The following is a 24,088-nucleotide window of genomic DNA, read 5'->3' as shown; positions in this document are numbered from 1 at the left end:
CCATGAATCTTCTAAGATCTTAATGCCAATACTCCTTTAAGACTTGTGATCCTTTTTTCAAATCAGAACAAATTTTTTTTTATCTTTATTATCAAATATTTACTGAGGGCTTACTCTATCAAAGGCTTTGTAGGGAATACAAGGACTATTAAACATAGTCCCTATGTTTTAAAAGCTTTTTATCTTTCCTAGCTTTTACATATCTTTTACCAAGAGTATAAAGGGATCCGCTTTTCTGAAAAGAGTTTTTGTGTTTTAAATACTGTAGCATAGGCTGACCTTTATAAATAGATATTCATAAAGATACACTGTTGCTGAGTCTTTGTGGGGAAAAGGGGTTGAGAAAACCACAGGCTGTTCCAACAAAGTCTGAAAACATTTAACATTCATCATCTTCCAGTCTCTGAGCTAGGCACAGAGCATTAAAAGGCAAATAAATCATGATTCTGCACATGGTTGACAATCTCACGTGGTTACAAAACTCCATTTATAATTAGTTAAACCTTAAACAAGGGTCTCTATTAAAGGCTATTTTCTAAAAAGTCAAAAGAGAGTTGTAGCGGCAGAATTAAGCTGTAAATCTGGGGATAATTCTTTTTTCTTAATTAAAGTTTGTTGGGGTGACAATTGTTAGTAAAGTTACATATATTTCAGGTGTACGATTCTGTAATACACCATCTACATATCACATTGTGTGTTCACCACCGAGAGTCAGTTCTCTTTCCATCACCATATATTTGATCCCCTTTACCCTCACCCACTACCCCTCTCCCCGCTTACAATAGTTTAGTGGTTCCCAGAGGGTATAAGGGTTAATTCTAATTACAGTACAGTACAGAAGTACCTTGGTTTTTTAACGTCTCCTTTGACGAACATTTCGGTTTACGAATGCCATAAACCCAGAAGTAAGTGCTTCAGTTTCCGAACACGCCTCGGAAGTCGAACATATCACATGGCTTCCACTGAGTTCAAGATCCTGAGGCCTAGCTGTCGGCTGTTTTCAAACATTTCTGAACTTGAACGGTCTTCCGGAACAGATTACGTTGGAAAATCGAGGTACCACTGTATAGTGTTCTGCCTAAATGTATGGAATCGAGGTATGCCTTTAGAGAATTTTCTTGGAAACCACTGAAAGTAGACTAAAATACTTATATGTAGTATATTCTGATTACACTTAATAAAATATGAGGGCAATCAGTACCAGTTGTAGTATAAAATGACCTATAAATGGAGGTGTAAAATAAATGTGGATATCACCTTCCCTTGAAATTCAGCTCATTATAAATATATATGTAAATTAGTTCCCTTGGATAATGTTGGAGTGGGAAGGCAACACAGTTGTATGGAGAGCCTGCTATTTACATACAAGGCTCAAGGCAAGGAAAATCTGTCATGAGCTTTACCCCCAAGGAACCAAGACAGAGTTAAGGCATATGTAAATATATATGATAAAAGGTAGGAAGTGACAAGTGCCATAAGAGAAATACAAGAGAAATACCAGGAATTCGGAGGGAAAGAGAATTTCTAGCTACTAGCATTTAGCTAGTAGAAATAAAGGATGCTTATGCAACTGAGGGGAGTAAAACCATTCCAATAACAACATGAACAAGGTGCAGAGACAGGTACTTACTGTCCAGTGAACAGCGTTGTATAATTATACAGGGGAAGGGTTCAGAAAGGAGAAGTGTGGCATTTCCAGTAAAAAATGGAAAACAACTGGTAGAGGAACTTAAGGAAAATGGACTTGATGTTGAGCCAGACTTCCAGCCAAGATGACATTTTCAATTAATACTTTGAGACTCCTCACTCTTTATTCTGCTTTAAATGAAAAAATAAGAGATATATAGTATAAATGAGAAAATTAAAATGTTATAGCTGTGGTAAAATAAATAAATACATACATACATACATACATACACACACATACATACATACATACATACATACATACTTCCATGTATCAGAAACAGAACCAAAACGAAAATGGTAGTCAGCCCAAAGCCATGTAGGTCCTGGACTCTGTATGTGGAAGCAGGAAGACATGAACCAGAATTCAGCTCTTGGAGAATAATAGAGGCTAACAGGGCTCCATGTGTGGCTAGAGACAGAAATCAGCCTGTGAAAGATTCACATTGGTGCCCTTCAATGAACCACTTTCCAATATTCGCACCCTTTGTCTAATCCCCTCCCACACTAACTCTGGCCTTGGCCATGTGACCTGCTTGGCCAATGGGACATCAGTAAATGAGATACAGCAGAAACTTACTAAGTGCTTATGCACTGGAGCATGTCCTGTTGGAAACTTTTCACTTGAAAGCCAATGGCTATGCTGTGAAGAAGCTCTCACAAGACAGTGAATGATGAAAAGCCACATGGAGAGAGGCCCTGGAGAATGGGAGCTCATCTTGGGCATTCCAGCAGCAGATGAGTTCCCATTCCCTGGTCACAAAAATCAATGCAATACTCCATTAGTTATTAAATAATTCTTTATTAGGCACCTACTGTACACAGCACATTCTCACACTGAAGGTTATAATTAGACAAAATCTACCTCTTGTTGACCAAATGACCAAATCCATTAGGCTCACAATTTTCACTGAACTATTGCTTCCCTTAGGAACCTTTAAATGGATTATTTGTTCATCTCCTTTATCAAGTATCTCACATCGTATTTTAATCTCATCCAACTGTGACTATTATGCTGTTTCCATCTCTAATGGGCTTCCCACCACACTGCTTTAGTCACAGATTTATGGTCTGTGCTGTCATATTAATACATATTCTGGCCTTGTGGCTCAGATAATCAGGGATATTATGCACCACTGGCATTTATTGTTTGCTTTAAGCTCTTGGGGCTTCTCACATATTTTTATTTTGCAACAAGTTGAGAATTATCAGCCCACATTCCACAGCTATTAGTATGATAAATATTCCTGTACAATGACCAGTGAATTCTAATAAGGCAATAGGCCAGTTACCCCACCTCCACCCTGAGGACCAGCCCCATTCCAGCTCAGGCCCAGCCTCAGGAATCCAAGTACAAATCTCTTGGGGGTTATTGGGGGTTGGGAAAAAATCAGGGGGAGGGGTGTTAGAAGGGCAAAGCCAGACTGCAAATAGTTTTGTCCTAGTCCAGAATTCACTAATATCGCCATCTAAATGGCAACTAGGAAGTCAGAGCCACCAATCAAAATATGGTCTGAGTTGGTTTAGGGCAGATCCAGGATACACCAAGAATGTTATTCACAGTCATGTGTCTTTCCTTCAGGATGATCCCTTTCATTTGTAAAGTACCGTTGTATTTTTTCAAATTGCTTTCACTTACCGTAACTCAGGTGAAATGAGCAACTCTAAGGTACAGAGAGATGAGATTATCATCCACATTTGACAGGTGAGGAAGCTGAGGCCCCATGAGGTTGCTCAGCCTCATAATGCGATTAGATGGCAGAGCCTGTCCTTAAACTCAGGTCTTCTCTCCTTGTCTAGGATTCAGTTTCTCTTTTTATCAGTCAAGGATAAATGAAGTAACTCCTTTAACTGTGTGGTGTCCCTCGGGCGGTCTGCTGCCCCAGTTCTCAAGGGAACTTAAACAAATAATCTGGAGGAGGAGAGTGGTAGAAACTGAAGGGGCAAAGCAAGGAGTTGAATGCTAATACATTGAAGACACGAAATTTTGTGCGAGACCTTTCAGAAGTCTGAGAATCAAATAGTAAACTGAGAAGGAAGAAGGCCCATTAAGGTCATAAAGTGAGGGCACGAGGAACAGTGACAAGAGAAGTGACTGTGCCAATACCAATACCAGTAAATGACGAGGCACAGTGGGGACTGGTCCCATGGCCAGGCCAGTTGAGATCAGCCGTGTCACCAGGAAACAGAACTAAAGCCAGGAAAGGAGCAGAGGGCCCAAAGCCATGGAGAACGTAAGTGAACAAAGGGAGAATTCAGGAACTGTTTAGGAAGCCTGAGACAGGGAGGGTAGGGATTGGGCCAGGATCCAATAGTCTTATCTTGCGGCTGCAGGAGAAACAAAACTATTTGCTGTATTTGTCATCTTCCTCCTTATTATTGTACTGCTCCACATAGTCTGGCCTGAGAAGCGTGGGTTATACAAACTTAATCAGGGCAGTTTCTGATTGTAAAGAGGTCGCAGTGCAGTGGGGAGATAAACATGAACACAACTATGTACAAGTGTATGATAAGTGCTGTAACAGATTGTATCTGCCTGCCTATCTATCTATCTATCTATCATCTATCTATCTATCTATCTATCTATCTATCTATCTATCTATCTATCATCTATCTGCCTATCTATCTATGCAAGGTGCTGAGGAAAGCAACAATTTTTAAGTTACTTGCTAAATAACTTAATTCTTCTAATGCTGCTAAGTTCCGTTATACCAGATTTTCAGTAAAGTCTACACCATCAACAAATTATCTGTGGGAGTATTTTTGGGAAAAAACAAGGGAAAAGGCTTGTGCTCCCTTCCTGGCTAGCAGTGGAAGAGAGAAGAATTAGGTGGTCGTGAGAACTGAGATGTGAATGAGACTGATCTGAGTGAGTGCAGACACGTGCAGCCAGAGGTGGCCAGAAGAAATATGGCCCTCAAAGCTGTCAGGGGCATCAGTGGGCTCTCCTCAGCCATGGGATGGGGTCAGGTCAAGCTGAATTGAATCTCAAAGGAAAGATCGGTTTCTAGCTGATTCTTGGGTCACATTTATTTGACCTCGTGTAGCATCTTAAACCTTCTGAGAGCTACTCCTTAGATTTTCCAAAACTGGTGTCAAGTTTTGTTGTGCCCATGTCTCTCCCCACACCTCCCACTTCTAAATTCCTTTCTTTCTTTAAAATGTTTTTTCCTTTAGCATAAAATTTAGAGTGGTAGCATATTAAATAACACAAAATTCAATGGCTTGAATAATGGTGTTTATTTTCTTTAAATACACTTAAATATGAAACAACAGACAGTAGTTCAGTAAACTCAAAACTACAAGCTGGACAGTAATCAGAAAAATCAGTGCTGATCATACAAATCAAAATCTGCATAAGAAAGAATCAGAATAATTCACAAGAGAGTTGCAATTAGCAAAGGACTCTGAGGCTATGCGAATTGCCTCATCTGCTGTGAGTAATCAGTCACATGGCACCTGTCATTCCATGATGGTCAAACCTTTTTCATTCACCAAACAAATACAAGGGGTTACAAGACTCCCTCCTCTCCATTCCTTGGTGTACAAAGGCATCTTCAGTTAGAAGACATCTGTCAGCAAGCCAGGAAATCCTCAGCTGGCGTTTAATGAAAGGTTGGTCTGGATTCACTGCCGTAGTATGTAAAATGGATTTTTTTCTAACACCTGGAAAAAAAAAAACAGTGACAGCAACTTGGCAAAGCAGCATGCTGTTTAAAATGACAAGGATGGGAAACTTGGGAACAAAGCTGAATCAAGGATTTTCTCGACTGTGGAGCCCATGAGCAGCCCTTTTGTCCTTAGGAAAGCGGCAATGCTTGGCACACGCTGGTTTTGCATTTGTACACGTTCTGGTGTGAAAGGGGCATCTGTCCTCACAGCTGTTGCAAAAGAAAATAAACATGAAACTTCAGAATCAAGGACTGCATTCAAAGCAATAATTCTGTTCTGATTTGATTAAGTTTTCAAAGTAAATTTTCCAGATATGTATTTAAAAAGTCAATATAAAATCCTGAATGGTTATCCCACATAGATTTAAAATCTATTAAAGTGCACTCAGTAACCTCTAACTGTTCTATTCATCAATAAACTTCTTGCTATATAAATCCAGTGACACCCCTTTCTTCAAAGAAAAAAACAACCAAACAAACATATAGGGATATATATTGAGAGAGAGAGAGATTAAATCAAAGAGTCTGCTGATCCAAAACCCTCCACAAATAATTGTTTAAATCTCATCAATTTAGCTTCTGCTTAAGGTCCATAAGCCAACAATAGCAGGCAGGATTTTCTTGTCTTCTCCATTAATCATCACTCTGGATACTCTTGCTTATACCTTAGCTGCCAAACCTCTGTTTCACTATCAAAAAGAGACTTGAGCACTGAAAAAAAAATGGCTTAATAAGGAATCCCACTGAATCAAAATAGCATTTACATTACATGTCAATGAGTCACATTAAGGTGAAAGCAAAAAAGCCATTCACCTGCAAGTGTCTGGGTGAAATATCTTGTGCTTCTGGCAGCAGCTCTCCAGACTCTCTCTGCACTCAATGCAACTGCAGTTTTCTGGGAGCTGAATGAGATTGCCGGGACAGGATGTTTTACAGACGCACTCACACTGATCTTCATCAAACTTCATGTGCGGCCCACAGAGAGTCAGTTCCTGGAGGTGAGAGTGGTCTAAACAGTAAAAGAAAAGTGTCGGTCGAATATCTGTAGCATGAATAACATGATCTCCAAAGTGGATGTATACTTTACATCATTCCAGAATAACTTGAATTTACAAAATCTTTCCTGTAGATTTTCGTCTAATCTTTGCACAGGGTGAAGGAAATTCACCTCTAATTTCACAATACAAAGAGAGAATTTGTAAGTTCTCCTCAGTTTATGATAAAAATGTTAGAAGCTGGATATTCCTGGTAAGATTTTTCAGAGATTTTTAGGTTGGTGACTTATTAAAATGCAAATTTTCACAACCAAGTATTAGTAATAAAACATAGGCTGTCTAAGGATTGCGAGTCTAGTCCTTTCCAGTTTTTAGGTGAAGACTAAATGGAGAGGGGAACAGAAATATCAGCATTGTAGAAATATACCTCAGACCTTCCAGATTGTGGGTAGAATCAGTGATGTACTCCTCACCGCAGATCATAACACTGATATAAAAGATACAACAGTGATAATAAATTTGGATTCCAGATCTGCTGGAAGATGCTTTCACCTGGGACAGGAGGACCTGAGAAGTTTTTTACACACATAGCTGACAGATCTTTATTTTAGAATGTGTCCAAAACAATTGGATAACTACCACTCCATGTCCAATTCTCATCAACAAGTTGAAATTCATTGCAAAAAATGGAAGAGACAGAAACTTTGGAAGAACTTGACTATGTCACCTTAGCATTACTGACGGTTTTATAGCAAATTACATGTTTAGTTTCTTCCCCAAACCTGCTTCTCTCCAGTTTGCCTGATTTCAGGACTGGCGCCGTCACTCTGTACTCACCTGCCATACTGAGCCTAATCCCCATGTCCACCCCTTTCTGCTGCCCTGAATTTGTACTTTTTTCCCATCACCACCGCCACTGCCTCAATTCAGTCAGTACTGTGTATTTTTTGTGTAGATGGCTGTCACTCATTTGCCAACACAAGTTTTACCCCTTTAGTCCATTCTCCACAAGTTTATCAAATGCAAATCTAATCACATCACTCTACTACTTTAAGTACCTTAAAAGATTCCCCTTTCTTTCACAATAAAAGCCAATTTTCCCACTAGGACATACAAGACCCTCCATGAACAGACCCTACTCACCTCCCAGACTCCTCTCCTCTTCTCTCTCTCTCTCTCTCTCTCTCTGTCTCTCTCTCTCTCTCTCTCTCTCTCTCTGTCTCTCTCTCTCTCTGTCTCTCATATCTTATGTTGCTTCCATACCAAAGTATAGTACTTTTTGTTCCCCTGATATGCCAGGGTAGTACTTTTTGTTCCCCTGATATGCCAGGGTGTCTCAGACCCATGCCTTTGGCCATGTACTTCCTTCCTTCTGCTAGAAGTTATCCTCCCTCCCCCATATCTTTCCTAAATTCTGCAAGTTTAGCCTAGTGCCCTGGCCTTGTGCTATTTCCATCCTGTGCTTTCTGACACTGCTTACATTTGACTGTTTATTTCTTTGTCTTGTCCATTAATTTAAAAATCCTAAAGGATATAAGGACCAGGTGTCATCATTCTGGCATAAAATAGACACTTGATAAACATTTTTAAAAGCTTATTTGGTGTAATTAAAGGGTCCTGAAGCTGGATGCTGTACAGAGACTCTGAAGAATCCCACCCAGCATTCCAAGACATTGAGCATTCAGTTAAACCATATGTTCTTGCCAATATCTGACCGTTAATGATATATCTAAATGGCAACCTCGTGTCATCCAATCTCATAGTTTTAACTGCTCTGTGGCTGATGATCTTTGAGGGATGATGTAGAATGGGTGTTGGAAGGCTAGATCCAGAGAGACTCCATTCTGAATTGTGTGAGGAGAAAAAAGGTGAGCTTTGTAAGCCATATGCCAGTGAGGCAGATAGATGTCCCTTTGGGGCAAGATAAGAATAGATTGTTAAAAGACAGTTAAGAAGCACTGAAAAGATTTGCAAGGATCACAAGGTGGCAGTAGAGACTCATTCAGAACACTTCAGGCAGAGACCAACTCCATTCTTGGACAGGTGGTTTAGGGAAACACAGCCCACTAGGTGTTTGCTGAACTTCAGCAAGGTAGTTGGTAGAGGCTGGCCTCAATCCTTCTAGCCAAGTTAAAAGTAACAGAGACTGGTTGTAGGACAACTGAGTGAAGCGGCAACGATAGCGAAGGGTGATACCCTGAACTATTACATATTGATGTCAATCCTGGGCCAGTTGATGAGGGGATGCCAATGTACTCTGTTCCCAACCTTGTTCCATTTATCATTTTTATCAATAAAATGACGGCATTTTTCTAAGTAAATTTTTGCAGTTGTGGATATCTTGATGAATTTAAATGACAGAATCAGGAACTGCCCCCCATCCCGCCCTTTTATTTTGGTATTGTAACAGTTTAGAGCAGTAACCTGAACCTAACAAGATGAAATTAAGTTGGACTTGGAGTCACTAACCCAAATGTGCTCATTCAGGAAAGAGATCATTGTAAAAAAGGCAGTTGGCTTAACAGCCACATGTGTGAAAAAGGTCGTTAGTGAACAGTAAGCTCAGTGTATGATATTAGTTTGATGGGGACACTGGAAAGATGACCGTGAACTTGGCCCACATTGATTGTATTATGGGAGATGAAAATTAGAAGTGATTGTGATCCAGACTACCCTGGGCCTCTCACTTCCATTATTGCTACAACTTCCCAGAAGTTCCCCCACCTCCTTTCCTTCCCTGGGGGGCCAACCCATCCTCCTGTATGCTGCCGTTGGGTTGATTTCATTGAAATTCTAAAAGGTGCTGTCCCTGTCTTGCTTGAACCAGTTGAGTGGTTTCCCTTTGCCCTTAGCATTGCTTCGAAGCTCTGGGACAAGGTTCACTAACTTCCCTGTGAACCTCTCCAGCTTCCTCTTTCACATGTATGCGGCCCCCTCCCGTTACAGCCCTGCCATGCTGGACTCCTTCCAGCACCCCATATGCTATGTTCTTGTACTTCCACTCCTGAGCACTCATTTCCCCTCTGCTCAGCGCACTTCTCTCCTTCCTCACTACTCTTTCTACCCTCAGCACTCATGTGCACTGGCTGAGTCCCTCCCCAGGAATTACCTTCAGTAGAAAGAGACCACCTCACCCAAGGCAGTTCCCTCCCCGAGGCAGCCCATCTCCAATGACCAGTCCAGAGGTCCCAGCCCCTTGGTTTCAATTTGAGACAACCCCCAAGGGCTCTCCCAGCTTCAGCTCCCCATAGGATTGGCTGACACCTCTTAGCAACTGCAATGCAGTTCAACTTCTCCCTCTACCTGGTCCTGACTCCATCTCACATTTGAATGCATTGTGCCTGTGCCTGCATGCAAACCTCCTGAGTACCAATCTCTCTCAGAACCTGCGTAGCAGGGAAACCTCAACTAGAACAGCCTTTAAGCTCTATGTATATTGCCTCCCACAATAACCTTCTAACACTATTAAAAAATGAGTCCCATGGACAAAGAATTATATGTTTTACATGACTCCGTAGGGTAAAACCTGAACTAATGAGTTGATCCTCTAGAGCTGGGCTGTCCAACATGGTAGCTACTAGTCATATAGAGCACAAAACGGCAAGTCCAAATTGAGATGTGCTGTAAATATGAAATACACACTGGATTTCAAAGGCTTTGCACACAAAAATGAGAATATCTCATTGAGAAGTTTTATAACATGATTGCATGTCAAAATGATACTATTTTTGATATGTTGGATTAAATAAAATATATGAAAATTCATTTCACTTGTGTTTTTTTTTTTTGACCTTTTTAATGTGAGGACTATACAATGTAAGTTACATATGTGACTCTCACTGTAATTCCACTGGATAGTCCTGTTCTGGAGAGAGAGAGATTTAGGCTCAACATAGTTTACTGGCACCAAGAGTGTGGCCAGAGTAACGGGGCTGTGTCGGTGGGTGGCGAGTTTTCCCATGACTGATGTACATTCTGCAAGAGGATAGCTGAACCCTTGAGGGATGTAGACGACATTCAAGACCTGCACGGGCATTTCAACTACATGAACCTTAAGTTGCCCTTAAACCCGGTGTTGAGCTTTCAGGAAAACATTTAGAAGGAAGCCAAGAGACAGAAATACAGGAAGTAGGATGTTACTAATTGTTTCTAGGCACTCATTCCTTAGCGTTTAATCCTTACTAGTCTTGCTTGTAGATCATAGTTTAAAACAAGCAAGGTTCAAATTGCACGATTCCTTGACTTTTTTTTTTCCAGTGGAATCATGTCAAATTATCTGGGAAATAAAAATTTAAAAAGGCATTCATTTTCAGCCAAATGTTCATCACTCAAAATCATAGCCTTATGAGTTATGGGCACTGATGACCACCTGTCTCGTATGGTTCCCAACTCCCCTTAGCCCAGCAGCCATGTTTTGCTTTTACTTAGCCCTAGTTTCATAAAAACTTTTGTCATATCCCCTGCCCCCTTTTGAAATTATTGGCACGTTTTCACATGACACAGTTAAAAGAAACCAACAAGTCCAAAATTACTTTATGTTCTGGTGAGATTTTTATACAAATGAATTAGTAAAATGTGGTTAACTAAGTGTTTAGTTCTGAAGTGGCTTTCATTATAGGTTACCATCCTCTTTCAAATTCAATGTTTCAGGATGCTCCAATCGCTTTGGGCTTTTCTTTTAGAAAGTAGATGATGCATTGGTAGACTTACTGTATAATTATAGTACAGAGTGTTTTGGAATCTGACTGCTTCTATCATTCGTAGTTGTGTGACCTTGAGAAAATTACCAGACATCTTGGTGTGTCCATTTTGCAATTGTAGGAAAGGGGGATAATAATAGTATATTATAGAATTAGTGTGAGGATATAATGAGTTTATACATATAAAAGGCTTACAACATTGTCTGGTCATAGTAAGAACTTCATAAATGTTAGTTTCTATTGTTGTTATTTGCATTATTACTATTATTATTTCATGCTGCTATCATTACCTTCCATTCCAGCGAGTGGATTCTCCTCCTGTAAAACACATTTACATTTGTTGCTATCCCATAGCATGTCAATGGGACAGAGTTTCTTGGAATGTGAACAGCTAGGAAAAGAAAAAAACAAACCACATTTAAAATCTTCGAAAGGTGATCATACATTTCGAACATTTTTTTAAATGTTGAATAAATTTCTAAGTGGAGAATGTTTAAAATTTTTAAGGAGCTTAATTCATATTCCTGAAATGCACGTTATTAGATAGTAATTCTGCAATTACAAATATTTTATTTAGAAACCTTTGGAAATTAAACTGTAATTTTGGAAAATTATCATCTTTTAAAGAAGATTGGTGTTGAAACAATGCAAATTCGTTGTCAACAGAACTTATCTACCAAAAGTAAATATTGTCCTAACATAGCACCTAAGAATTATCTTCTTTAAAATGGAGATAAAGACATTGGCCAACACAGCAGGAACATCTTGAGGATAAACGTCCTTGATATATGAGTTTTCTTTTCTGCTTGAGAGAGGTAGAAGTGTTTCCTTGGTTCGGTGTTAACTAACATAACCAGCAGCTGACTCCTTCACTTGTCACTCACACAAGCATTTACTTTACCTTTTGCTTTACCTTTGCAAAATCTAAGTATCCAACTTAGTTACTTCATATTTTCATTCAGTATTTGCAATTTGCCCTGTATTTGTTTCTCGATCTTTTTTCCCCCAAACCAGTGATTCTTACTTTTGATTTCAGAACATTTTAGGGTATCATAATTTGTGTCATGAAGAATCACAAAATAGTCTCAAGAGAATTTCAAAGTCAAATTAATTGTAAGTCATTTTAATTTAAAGTAAGAATTTCCCATTTGGTGATCTTAAGAAGAAGGGTTAGAAAATCGCCAAACTCAGATGCAGATAGTTTTGCCACTCCCCCATGCCTCTAGGAACCTTTTTATCTTTTTCCCTAATTTTGGGACTGAAATGTATAAACAGCCTAAAATGAGTTTTATTTAATGCTTGTTCTGGAATGAGGGAACATGTGCCAAATTTGAGGCTGGAACAAAGTTTTACAACTGTGTGTATTATGAACAAAGATGTCCATAAGTGGACATGCTGAGTTACTTCATAACCACTGAGCTTTTGGGTCCCACTGCAATATCCATCTAACACCTAATAAAAAAATATATTTGCCAAATAGTTACTACCAGTAGATCTGGGTTAGAAGCTAAAAGGTGAAGAACTTGAAGAGAAAGTGATGACTCTATAATTAATTAAGTATCCTCCACACACAGCTTTGGCAAAGGCAAGAACAAGTATAACCGAGGAGAACGAATGCTTACCGATCTTCTTCTGGGACCTGGATGGATCTTCTGATAATGGAGTATGGATGACGGGGAGCCGTTGACAAGCACTTACAACCTGTATGGTTGGCAACTTTGACAGGCACTAATTCAGGTACTGATGTCAAAGGCACCGATATCTCAAAGAGCTAGAGAAAGATAACCATAATACATATATATATATATTTTTTTAAATAATTATTTCTAGAGTCTGCATTTTTGCCTTTGTCTTTTATGGCAATGACTTTAGCAAAGTTGTCCATTAAGAACAGAACTAATAAGGATAAAGGCTGGCATGGTGGAAAGAATGCTGGGCTGGAAGTGAGGAAACTGGGGACTTATCCAACTTTACTAAGCATTTAAGCTTGGTCAAATCTTTTAAATTTTCTGTGTCACTGGTACCCTTGTAAAATGGCACGGTCAGTCCCTGCTCCTGCTTTAGAGTATAAATAGTAAGGACTAACTGAAATTATAGCTTTGAGGTTTATTTGAGACCAGGGTGACTAGAATATTGTTCAAACCAATTTACTAATGCCTTCTCATACCATCACTGCTCAAGGAATATAGTTTCCCGTTCCTTGACTTTGGACTTGGCCATGTGACTTGCTTTGATCAACACGACGTTAGCAGACATGACACAACTACAAATTTGAACTGTGGGTGCTTTGTGGGGCTTGTTTTCTCATGTGTGTGCAGTAACCATGAGAAGAGCATGACCTGGCAGGCTTGCTGGTCCAAGGGATAAGAGACAAAGGGAACAGACCTGGATGCAACCTGCAGCTTGGAGTTGAGCCCAACTGAAACCACACTAAACCGACTGAACCTCAGATACATCAGTAAGAATAAGTCTTTGTTGTTTGAAGGCCATGAGTTTTAGGGTGTTTATTATGCAGCACTGCATAGTAATAACTGACTGATACAAGCTCATCATGCCCAACCACTTAATTATAGGTAACATGAATATCCTTCTTTCTGTGTTTCTATATGCCTGGCCCTGTTGTAAGCACTATTATATTAATTCACTTACACCTCATAACAACATTATAGGGTGTTTTTTAAAAAAATTATCCTCGCCCCCCTCTACGGACAAAGAAACAGATGTACAGAGAGGTTATAACTTGCCTATAGCAAGTTATAAACCTGCCTGGTTTGAACCCAGGCAGTCTACTCTAGAGCCAGAGGTGATACTCTTAAAAATATGTCTTATTACATTTTGGAATGAAAGTGCTATGACCAGAAGAAGCAAGGTGGGATCCTGGCAAGTAGAACTTAAGAGAAATGTCAATTACTTTGTTTCTGCAGTAGTTCTACGATGTATGGATGAATTTGAACCTGATTTTTAATGTTCTTTCCAGTCAATCACCATCCCATACAGCCCTTACTTAAATGAAAGTATTCATTTATTCACTTTGTTTCTAAGAGGTATTTCATCAAATAGTCCATAACTTTGGAATGAGAGGTAGGTTTTTTGGGGGTTTTTTTTGGTAAAGAAAAACCACTATTAAAATGTTCAAATATGCATATTTGGAAATAAAATCTGTTGTACACTTATACTTAAGTATATTCTTTAAAATTAATCATTTGTTGAGGATAGCAGTCAAAATAAAGTACTCAACTCTCTATTAAGTAGAAACAATCCATTAAAGTTGTGTTTATTCTGACCTTTTAATATGTAATGGGACTTCCATGAATCTAAGTAAGAGAGTGTTTTTAGAGTGTTTACTTTGCATAAACTTCATCTTCTTGCGAAATTTTTCAGCTATGTTCTAGGGAATAACACTGTCATGAACTATAAAGCCTCTTATGTTATGCAAGCTTTGTTTCTATTGACTGTTGATACTTAGCCATACTTATACTATTTTTTTGACCTGATTATCAAATAGTAGAGGTCAGAATTTTTACAAGTCCCAAGAGTTTCTAAAAGGATTTAGAAAAAGAAATTCTACAGTTTAAGGGATATTTTAGGGGGTAGGAAGAACAAAATTAAGGATAAGTTAACTTATTACCAAACAAATCAACATTGTATTATTTCCATCCAATTAAGATAATTATCTAACATGGACATATTTGGTGCATATGTAATTTCATGGTACCACTACTGTATATATATTGTATACATATGTATACAGAAGAATAGATTGTATAAGCAAATATGACAGTTCAATGAATGTATCAACATGCATGAGGAATTTGCAACATAGAATCAAAAAGAATGTAGTTTCACTTATAGCTTTTTAATATGTTTTCCTAAACTTGTTATTGTTTCTCTCCTAAGCAACATGTATTACATAGTTACATAATAACACTGTGGTAGTGATAAAAAGAAAAACTTATGTATGGAGCAAAAGGGATTGTATAAGATGGAGAGGGGAGAATTCTTTTTTTCATGAGGACTGCAGAATTATGTTCAAAGGTCTTCTGTGCTAGATATTCTCCATTTGCCCCTCCAAAGATGCCATCCTCTCTCCTTCCTTCCCCACTGAAGTCTGTGTCCCAGGACACCGACCTCCATGGAATGCGTCTCTAGTTCCTCTTGCCTCTTCCACCCCTACCCCTGACTCCTTGCCAGGCTAAGGGTTGGCAGTGGCCGCCACTCCTCCAGCCAGGCCAGCAGCCCCCTTTCCTCTTTATCTCTGGGTCCCATAACTGCTCCATTTCCTTGCGTCTTCAGTCCACAGCTGGGAACAGCTCCCCCTTTTTTGCTAGCTCTGGGTGCTGCACCAGCCCTTCCTACTTCCCCTACTTCAGCCCACATCCTTTATTACATTACTCTTCTCAGTCACTCCATTTGAACAACATAGAACCTAACAAATACACAAGACAGTGCAGCTGTCTTCATTCCTTTAACATCTGTTCTAGTAACTTCCGTATGCCTTTCTGATTCTTGACATGATAGCATCAGAGAGACAGCAACTGATAAGCGTTCAGGCTCTGGAGTCTCACAGACCTGGATTTGAATCCCAGCTCTGCCATAAGTTACTACTTTGAGCCTCAGTTTCCTCATCTATAAAGGAGGGTAGTAAGATACCCTTTTAGCTGATTTCAGGGATTAAATGAGACAACACGTAAAGTATTTAGCATAGTGCTTGGCAACGAGCTTAGTTGTGGCTGTCAACACTGTTATCAGGGCTTTGGAGAGGGTGTACTTGCTGATGTCCTCGTACCTGTTTGGAAACGTACGAGGTGCTTGTGTTCATACAAATGAGGCTCTCTTCATTGCAGCAGCCGCCACACCGGAACACGTTCACACAGGGAGGCTTGAAGAACCTGTTGGTGCTCCTCCCCAGCTCACTGGCGACCTCCACACACGTCTCTCTAGGGCTGCACTGGGTTCTTTGCCATTCCTCATCTATAACTGCAGAGAGGAAGCTCATTGGGGCCAGCAAAAGAAATGACCTGCCATGCCAGCGTGAGCCCAGGTTATGCTGGACATGGTCATTTTCACATCTGTAGTGCTTGTTTGTTTTACTAGATGGATATTTTTTGTCAGTCCTTTAACCACAGACTGTTTTCAGAAAAATTAAAACCATGTAAGAAATAATATGTAAGTATTATTACGTTATTAACCACAGACTGTTTTCAGAAGAATTAAAACCATGCAAGAAATAACATGTAAGTGTTATTTATTAAGCAATTTACACAACACAGCTGGATAACATTTCTTCTGTTTGAAGCCAGGTGTGGGTAGGTTTTAGCATCATCAAAGAGTACATTGCTGTCGGTTGCTTAAGAAACTACAGTAGGATTCAAATCTGGCAAACACACGAATAGAAATTTAAGTGGAACTAATCTTTCCTCAAATGAGACTTTTCTCATTTGCGAGTGTCCAATACTGATATTTATATAAATGATGAAATAAGACAGTTCATTTTGACGGAAGGAGAAATATTCTGGCCATTCTAGAGAATTGGAGAAACACAAGAAAAAGAGACAAGCCTGTGGGAATAAAAGGATTATATACATTCTTGTAAAACAATACTTGCTTTTCTTTCCTAGTTTATATTTTAAATTAGATTTGACACTGATACTTAATGTTGTATAGCCTTTCTATGGATATTTTTGGGAAGTGATTCAATTTTATGACAAAGACAACATTTAAAGGCATTCTTTTAGCTTGCCACGGACCTGTAGTTTATTATATGTTGAGGGTGGTGGTGAAAACCTCCTGTGGCAGGCAGCCTTAAAACTGATCCCCCAATGATACGCCCCTCCTGGTGTCCACACCCTTGTGTAATACCCTTCTCTGTGTGTGGGCTGGACCTAGTGAGTTCATTCTTATGAAGAGAATACAGCAAAAGTGATGGGATGTCACTTCCACGATTAGGTTAAAAAAGACTGTGACTTCCGTCTTTCTAGCAGCCTCTATCGCTTGCGGGCACTCTTCCTTTCTCTTGCCTCCTTGGCTTGCAGGCTTTGATGAAGCAAGCTGTCATGCTGGGAAGGTGGGAAAGGGACTGAGGGTGGGCTCTGGCCAACAGCCAGTGAGGAACCGGGACCCTCAGTCCAACAGCCTGTGAGGAACTGAGTCCTGCCAACAGCCACTGAGTGAACTTGGAGGCACATCCTGCCCCAGTTGAACTTCGAGATGCTGCCTGTGGGCCAAGCTGACACCTTGACTGTAGCCTCTACGGAGACTCTGAAGGCGAGACACCCATTTAGGCCATGTATGCATTTATGACCCACAAAAACTGTGAGATAAGAAATGTTATTCTCTAAGCAGCTAAGTTTTGGGGTAATGTGCTATGCAGGAATAGATAATAGGTCTTCTCCGTTTTCAGCCCATCTTTAAAAATGTATATTGCTCTCTCTCACCAGCTTATTCTGAATTCCCACATACGTGAACATGTTTCCACCAGAAGAGACAGAAAGAACGCCTGCTTAAAGTACACAGATATAATATTATTGTTGGAGATCTGACCCTAGTCTCTAAATTACTCCTTTAAAACAGCTTTCCATATCCTTTCCCCCCTTAATCTCAACTTTCCTCATATGTTGCTTCTTCAATCACTAAATTTCTGATTTTGAGTGTCTATGGAAAGAACCTGAAGGTGAGAAACATGAGAGATAAATTACCCAATGAGGTATTAATATGGGTATTATTCAATTCTCTTTTATTAATCATGAATCCTGCAAAAAGCAAGTAATCGACTTATAAAAATAGTCCCTGTTCAAAATTCTATTTAAATGTTGCTGTCCATTTCCCTTTTTTAAAAAAATAAAACTAAGTTTTGAAAGTTGGAGTGGCAAGATTTTAATCAAAATTGTGTGGAACTGTGATCAATGACACACAGTAAAGGCCACATGACTCTACTATTCTTTACTACTGCTCAGCAGAACTGCTCCACCTCCAAGATGACCCTGGAATCCATGAGGGAGAGTTAATAACAAATGGCAACTGATGTAACACACCCATTTGATTACTTGCTGTTTCTAGCTTAGTGAAAAACTTCAGATGATCGCCCATGTAATGAAACATTTTAGAGTTCTTTTACATTCTTCTAAAAGTATTTTTATACTTTTTTTTTCTGGTTTCCTCCTTAGAAAATGTCAATGTGACTGACTTTTTTTTATCACGTCGTCTTGGTTTTATGGTCATTAGCGTGTCTACCTCCATCTTCACAGAGAATCTCCAGACTCACCGAAAGCCTTCAGACAGACAGGTAATCTGCTTCAAGCCTTGGATCTCAGGTGAAGCTAACTCCCTTGCTTTCATGAAGTCCATGCTAATTCACCACATAGATACGACCAGAGCTGCAAACCTCTGGCTAAAGTGGGTTCTAGGCCGTGGTTCCAACTATCTCAGCTCATTTAGACACACAGTTACTATACACATGAGCACAAAGAATTCTCTTCACACTCATGCCCACAATGCAGCCAAGGGATTTATCCCTGCCCACACACAGCCTCCCCCACAGCCAACACCAGATCCCTGTGCGACTTCCTCATCTTTTTACAAATGCAAAAAAATAAAGAGAAGTCTAGAAAGAAAGCAAACTATAATTTTGGCTTACTGGTCAATTTGAATTACGTAACAGATACAATCTATTACCAGGTAATCATAGCTTAATCAAATCGAAAATGCTAGATCAACTATGCCACAGTGGTGTTTGTGTTGATGTTACATGTCATCAAAAAAGTTAAATGCCTAATCGGAGGCCACACAGTATTATTTGGCAAGCATTTCATTCATTATGGCGTAATACATACAGACAATGGTTTTCTTATAAAGAACTGTCATACCTTACAAGGGAACAATCATTCCCTTTATTTCCAATTATGTTATTTTCCAGTCTGGAGTTTGGATTCTTTTGTCTAGAGATTTTCCCCCTTCCATTATTCCCCTAGTAATACCAGTATGCATTGCTACAACACAGCTGCCAATTTCTACTTTTCATTTGTACTTTAAAAATCACGGAATTGTGAAGAAATAAAAAAGCTATACCTAACCTATTAGTTTTTATTCCCGTATGTATAGCAGTAGAATGCCCCTTGCTGGTGAATACCTAGGTTGTTTTATTTTTTAAGTAAACCCAATGATTTTTTTCTATTAAGAACCATCTTTCTGGGTTTGTTTTGCCCCCATATCTTTGAGTTAAATATATTCCTATATTTAGAAGTGTTCTTTGTTTTGGCTTTTTATCTCAAAATCCTATTGAATATATTTCTCTGTGGAGTAGACGTAGAAAACCAGGATTCTCCACCAACACCAAAGCTATGAAACCAAAGCCCCCTGTTTCTCTCCCTGACACATGCCTGCCCTGCTAAACGTTTGGAAGAGGTTGGTGCATTTGTTAGTATCTGAGAAAGAGCAGGAATTGGCCTCCACACACACATACCTACCTTTTAGTGTTTCGATGTCGTAGAAAGTTGCTGCAAACCTAGTGGACCGATGGGATGCTGAGCGAGAGTCCGTGCTGGTAAAACTTTTCAGCTTCAGTCGGCATCGCCACAGCTTCCAGTCCTCGAAATGTGTGATTCGCAGCAGTTCCTCCAAACCAGAAGCCGCCCTAATCTGCTGCTCAGATTGTTCTAGCATTGAACGCTTAAAAAAAATAAAGATTGGTTTAAAAGCAAGTTACTGAAGTTTGAGTTTGTCTGATAATCTTCATTACCAACACTTAAAAATGTAAATAGAGCTGAAAAGAAACTAGAGAGATGAATGAAATGTACACCAGTACCTAGGAAAAATGACATCTAGCATTTCTGATTCTATTTTGCTCACTCATGATCGAATCAAAGGAATTATGGCCCCTGGGTTCTCAGAACATTTAAAAACAATATCGTAGTGGGTTGAATGGTGGACTTCAAAATGGTATGTCCGTGTCCGAACCACCAGAACTTCTGAATGTGACTTTATTTGGGAATAGGATCTGTGCAGATGTAATGCAGTTAAGAATCTTGAGATGAGATCCTCCTGGATTATCTAGGAGGGCCCTAAATACAAAGACAAGTGTCCTTATGAGACAAAGGATGGAAAGCCATGGACACAAAGGAGATTTTGTGAAGATGGGGACAAAGATTAAAATAATGCAGCCACAGGTAGGGATGGCCTGGAGCCACTAGAAGCTGGAAGAGGCAAGGAAGGATTCTCTCCAAGAGACTTTGGGTGGAGCAGAGGGAGCCCTACCGAGAACCTCGATTTAGGAATTCTGGATTCCAGAACTGTGAGAGAATACATTTCTGTTATATTAAGCCACCAAGTTTGTGGTAACTTGGTACAGCAGCTACAGGAAACTAATATAGATTTTAAAATCATACTATTCTTGTGACAGGAGCCAATGACAATTGTTTTAATCTGTTATTTGAGAAACTGACCCAGAAAGTCCTGGGGACCCTGTCTACAATCATGCAAGGAAGACTGTAAGGTCCTGATAAACTGAATTTTCCAACTTTTAACCCTCTGAGCCCTCTACCCTTTTTTAAACCTGCTTACTATTTCAAAGACTTTTTTTCCTGATAAAATACACTATTAGAGTTTATGTTGAAAATTTGCTTTCCACACAGTTGCATGAACTGTATTGACTAATACAATTTGTGAGAAAAAAACATTTGTGAGAAAAAAAGACTCAATCAAAAAGATTTTCAGAGTGTAGCCTAATTGCTCAAAATTAGGGACTTGGTTATATAAATAACAATAAATGTATACAATGAAATAGTATGCGATCATCAAAACCAATGATGTTTATTGGGACAAAATGAATCTGCATCATTCATCAGGTTTTTGGAAGTAGGATTTTTTGGTTTTTAGATATGATGATGGATACTGCATTGTCCGAGAGTGGGTGGTCAGAAAAGCAAGTGTGATCCACGTTATATAATTCAGTTACATCTCTGTTTAAATTATGTATGTACGTCATATATAAACAACTAACCATTGTGAATTAATCACATATAATTTAAATACATATGTGTATGTAAAACATCTGGAGGGATCGACATGAAAATATAAACAACAGCTAATTCCCTAGATCAGGCATTGTCAAACTACAGCCCTTGGCCTTATTCACCCTGCTGCCTGCTTGTTTTTATAAATAAAGTTTTATTGGAACATAGTCATGTCCAATTCACTTACATTGTATCTATGGCTGCTTCATTTTACAATGGCAGAGTTGAGAAGTTGAGACAGAGACCTTCATAGCGGTTTCAATCTGAGGCCGTCCATCTTTTTAAAATTTCACTTTTCTCAGTCATTATATTTTTCATTATTCCATGTTTTATATTGTCTCTATTCTCTTTTTTGAAATACTTATTGGACATATATTGGAACCTCTTAATGACCTTACATGTCTCTTAAATGTGCTTTCATATTTATCTATTTTTTCTCCCATTTCTCTTCAATATGTTATGGGTAAATTAATTGGTCCATCTCCCCAATCACCAAATCTCCCATTGTATGAGTCTAGAGCTTACTTTGTTAAGTATTGACTTTCAATCACCATAGTTCTAATTTCAAATCTTTCTACTTCATTCTCTTTCCTATCTGCTTTTTGTTTCATTTCTGTATGTCTTTCCTAATTTGTCATTTTATTTTATGAATATTAGTCCTTTATGTCTTTGAGGGTCCTACTTATTTGAAGTATTGTTTCATATTGCAACTTCACATGTATGATTTATATCCCGATTATTCATTTTGTTGGCTGTCTTTCTTAGTAATAATTACCTCTGTGTGCTTTGAAATTTTGTGTGCTTTGAAATTTTGTTTAGTTGTTTCATCTTCATTGGGAGATTCATTTTTCTTTTTCACTATTCTTTCATCATTTAAAAGGTCTGTGGTTATACCCTGACTTGCAGAGCCCTGAATCCAGAATTCTGTTAAGTATCTATGACTCAGGGGTCACTTCAGCTCAATTTCTGGTTGCAAGGAAGTATCTGCTTCCTCCTTTGCCCCCGGTGAAGCATTTTCATAGAAGCTCTAGGCAGCAATGAGCAGTAACACTTCCTTCCACTTTCATGGATCTGATGGATCTGATGTAGTACACTCATGGAGCCCATGACCCACTGGAGCTCAATTCTTGGTGGCCGCCACCTTCCAGACTCAGAGTCCATCAGTTCTGCAGCTTCTGCTTCATGTTTTTCTAAAATTTACTTTTATCGAGACGTAATCGACATACAGCATGGTGTAAGCTTAAGGTGTACAATGTGTTGATTTTTTCAGCTTCAGGATTTTGCTACCATTTCTGTAAGTGTTTGCCATCTGCAGCTGTTTACCATCATCTGATCAATTTCATATTGTATCTGTCATTGCTATGGACTAAAAAAGATCTCAAAGCATGAATTTAGAAGGTCATTGTGCTTGGAAATTCAGGTGTGTGTGTGTGTGTGTGTGTGTGAGAGAGAGAGAGAGAGAGAGAGAGAGAGAGAGAGAGAGAGAGAGAGAGAGAGAGAGAGAAAGTTTAATAAAGGTAGGAGAACCTTGAATGTGTTTATGAGCTGAGGGAAAGAGCCAACAGAGAGGAAAAAACTAAATGCATATGCAGGACAGGTGAAGCAGGGACCTAGAGGGGTTGGTTTAATGTAAGTTCCAGAGATAAGTGGACACAGGATGAATGGATGAGAGGGTCACCCTCTGAAACAGGAGGCTCACAGAGAATGACATGGGTTTGTAGACAGCAGGACTGCTTGGGACCTATGATTTCTCACTTATCTGTGAAGTGTGAATCAAGGCAATTTTCTGGGCGAGAGGGGAGGAGGAAACATGACGAGCATAATACATAGGGTTTGTGGAATAGGCATTGAATTTAAGCCGTGTGCCACAGCTTTTTCATCTAAAACATTCTGAGGATGAAACTGAGTAATTGCTAATGTCTCTATCAACTCTGAAATTCAATCATTCTCCATTAGGCTCATTTCTCAATAGCCTCTCTTTTCCTGATTATTCATTGCTTCTAGTTGGACAGTATAACTACTGCATATTCAATTTTCAAAATAAAATTTTGTTACAACACTGCTTTCAGATAAAAATGAAACCAATCAAATAGCTTTTTAAATATTTAAAAAATTGTACTATATTGAAAGGATTTTCATTTCTGGAGACTCATTTCATTCAATACCATCCATAAATAAAGACTGATGTATGGCTTCCTAGTTTTTATGGCTTTCAATTCAATTTCAAAAATATTTTTAAACTATCCAACTTTGAGAACTCAAGAGAAAACATCAGCTCTCTGGATTGAATTAAAGGTATTGAATGGCTCATGTGACTTACCCCATCATAAAAAATGCACTGTTTACTCAGTTATTTGAGCATACTTTAAGCCTTATAATTTAAAACATAACTTGAAATAACTGAGAAATTGCTGATAGACATTTTGCTATTACAAGTGGAAATACTAACAATTCAACATAAGCAGGAATCTGACAACTAATTCATTGGGGGCATATGTTTACAAAGGGTTGAGAATGGTGGTTTGTTTCCAATAAACTTTCTGTACTGGTTGATTTTTTGTATAATTAACTTGATGTTATCTGCTTGCACAAAACAAAATTATAATTTAAAAGTACAAATATAGTCCCAAATACATATTTAACCCATTGATTACAATGGTTTTAACTACCAAAACTTTGCCAAATAAGTTGCTCATATTTCTTCCTATTTTCTAATGGAAGTGCTAACCAAAACTAAAATAATTAAAAAGCAGTCAGCAAGAGGAAGGAAGTGATGCAGGGTTACCAGATCTCTGCTTTTTATTACAGCAGTATCTTTTTTTAGTGATTAATCCAAGACTGTCAGTGATTTCACTCCTAAATAATAAATCTTTCCCTGATATTCTGGCTACCATAGGCCAGATGTTAAATTGTGAGGCTTAAAGTCTTTGGAACAGGATTTTACCATTATTTAAATACAGAGGGTGCCAAAAAAAATGTACACAGATTGTAAGAAAGAAAAAAAAACTTAATTAAAATTGAATACTCAA

The 24,088-nt window shown here is 38.8% G+C and overlaps 1 protein-coding gene across 1 annotated transcript in view; it reads right to left on the bottom strand.

Annotated features, from left to right (window-relative positions):
• Positions 1-4,918: 4,918 nt before the first annotated feature.
• VEGFD (vascular endothelial growth factor D) overlaps positions 4,919-24,088 on the bottom strand; it is a 33,789-nt gene continuing 14,619 nt past the window's right edge. The window contains exons 2-7 of the mRNA XM_033112012.1: positions 19,515-19,716; positions 15,839-16,029; positions 12,675-12,823; positions 11,343-11,443; positions 6,171-6,366; positions 4,919-5,567 (exon numbers count right to left, since the gene is read on the bottom strand). Coding sequence (XP_032967903.1) covers positions 5,441-5,567; positions 6,171-6,366; positions 11,343-11,443; positions 12,675-12,823; positions 15,839-16,029; positions 19,515-19,716 — 966 coding nt within the window. The 3' untranslated portion in view covers positions 4,919-5,440. The remainder of the gene's footprint in view (positions 5,568-6,170; positions 6,367-11,342; positions 11,444-12,674; positions 12,824-15,838; positions 16,030-19,514; positions 19,717-24,088) is intronic.

This window comes from Rhinolophus ferrumequinum, chromosome X, assembly GCF_004115265.2.
Source record: "Rhinolophus ferrumequinum isolate MPI-CBG mRhiFer1 chromosome X, mRhiFer1_v1.p, whole genome shotgun sequence".
Lineage (NCBI taxonomy): Eukaryota > Metazoa > Chordata > Mammalia > Chiroptera > Rhinolophidae > Rhinolophus > Rhinolophus ferrumequinum.
This window is presented reverse-complemented; position numbering and strand designations above follow the sequence as displayed.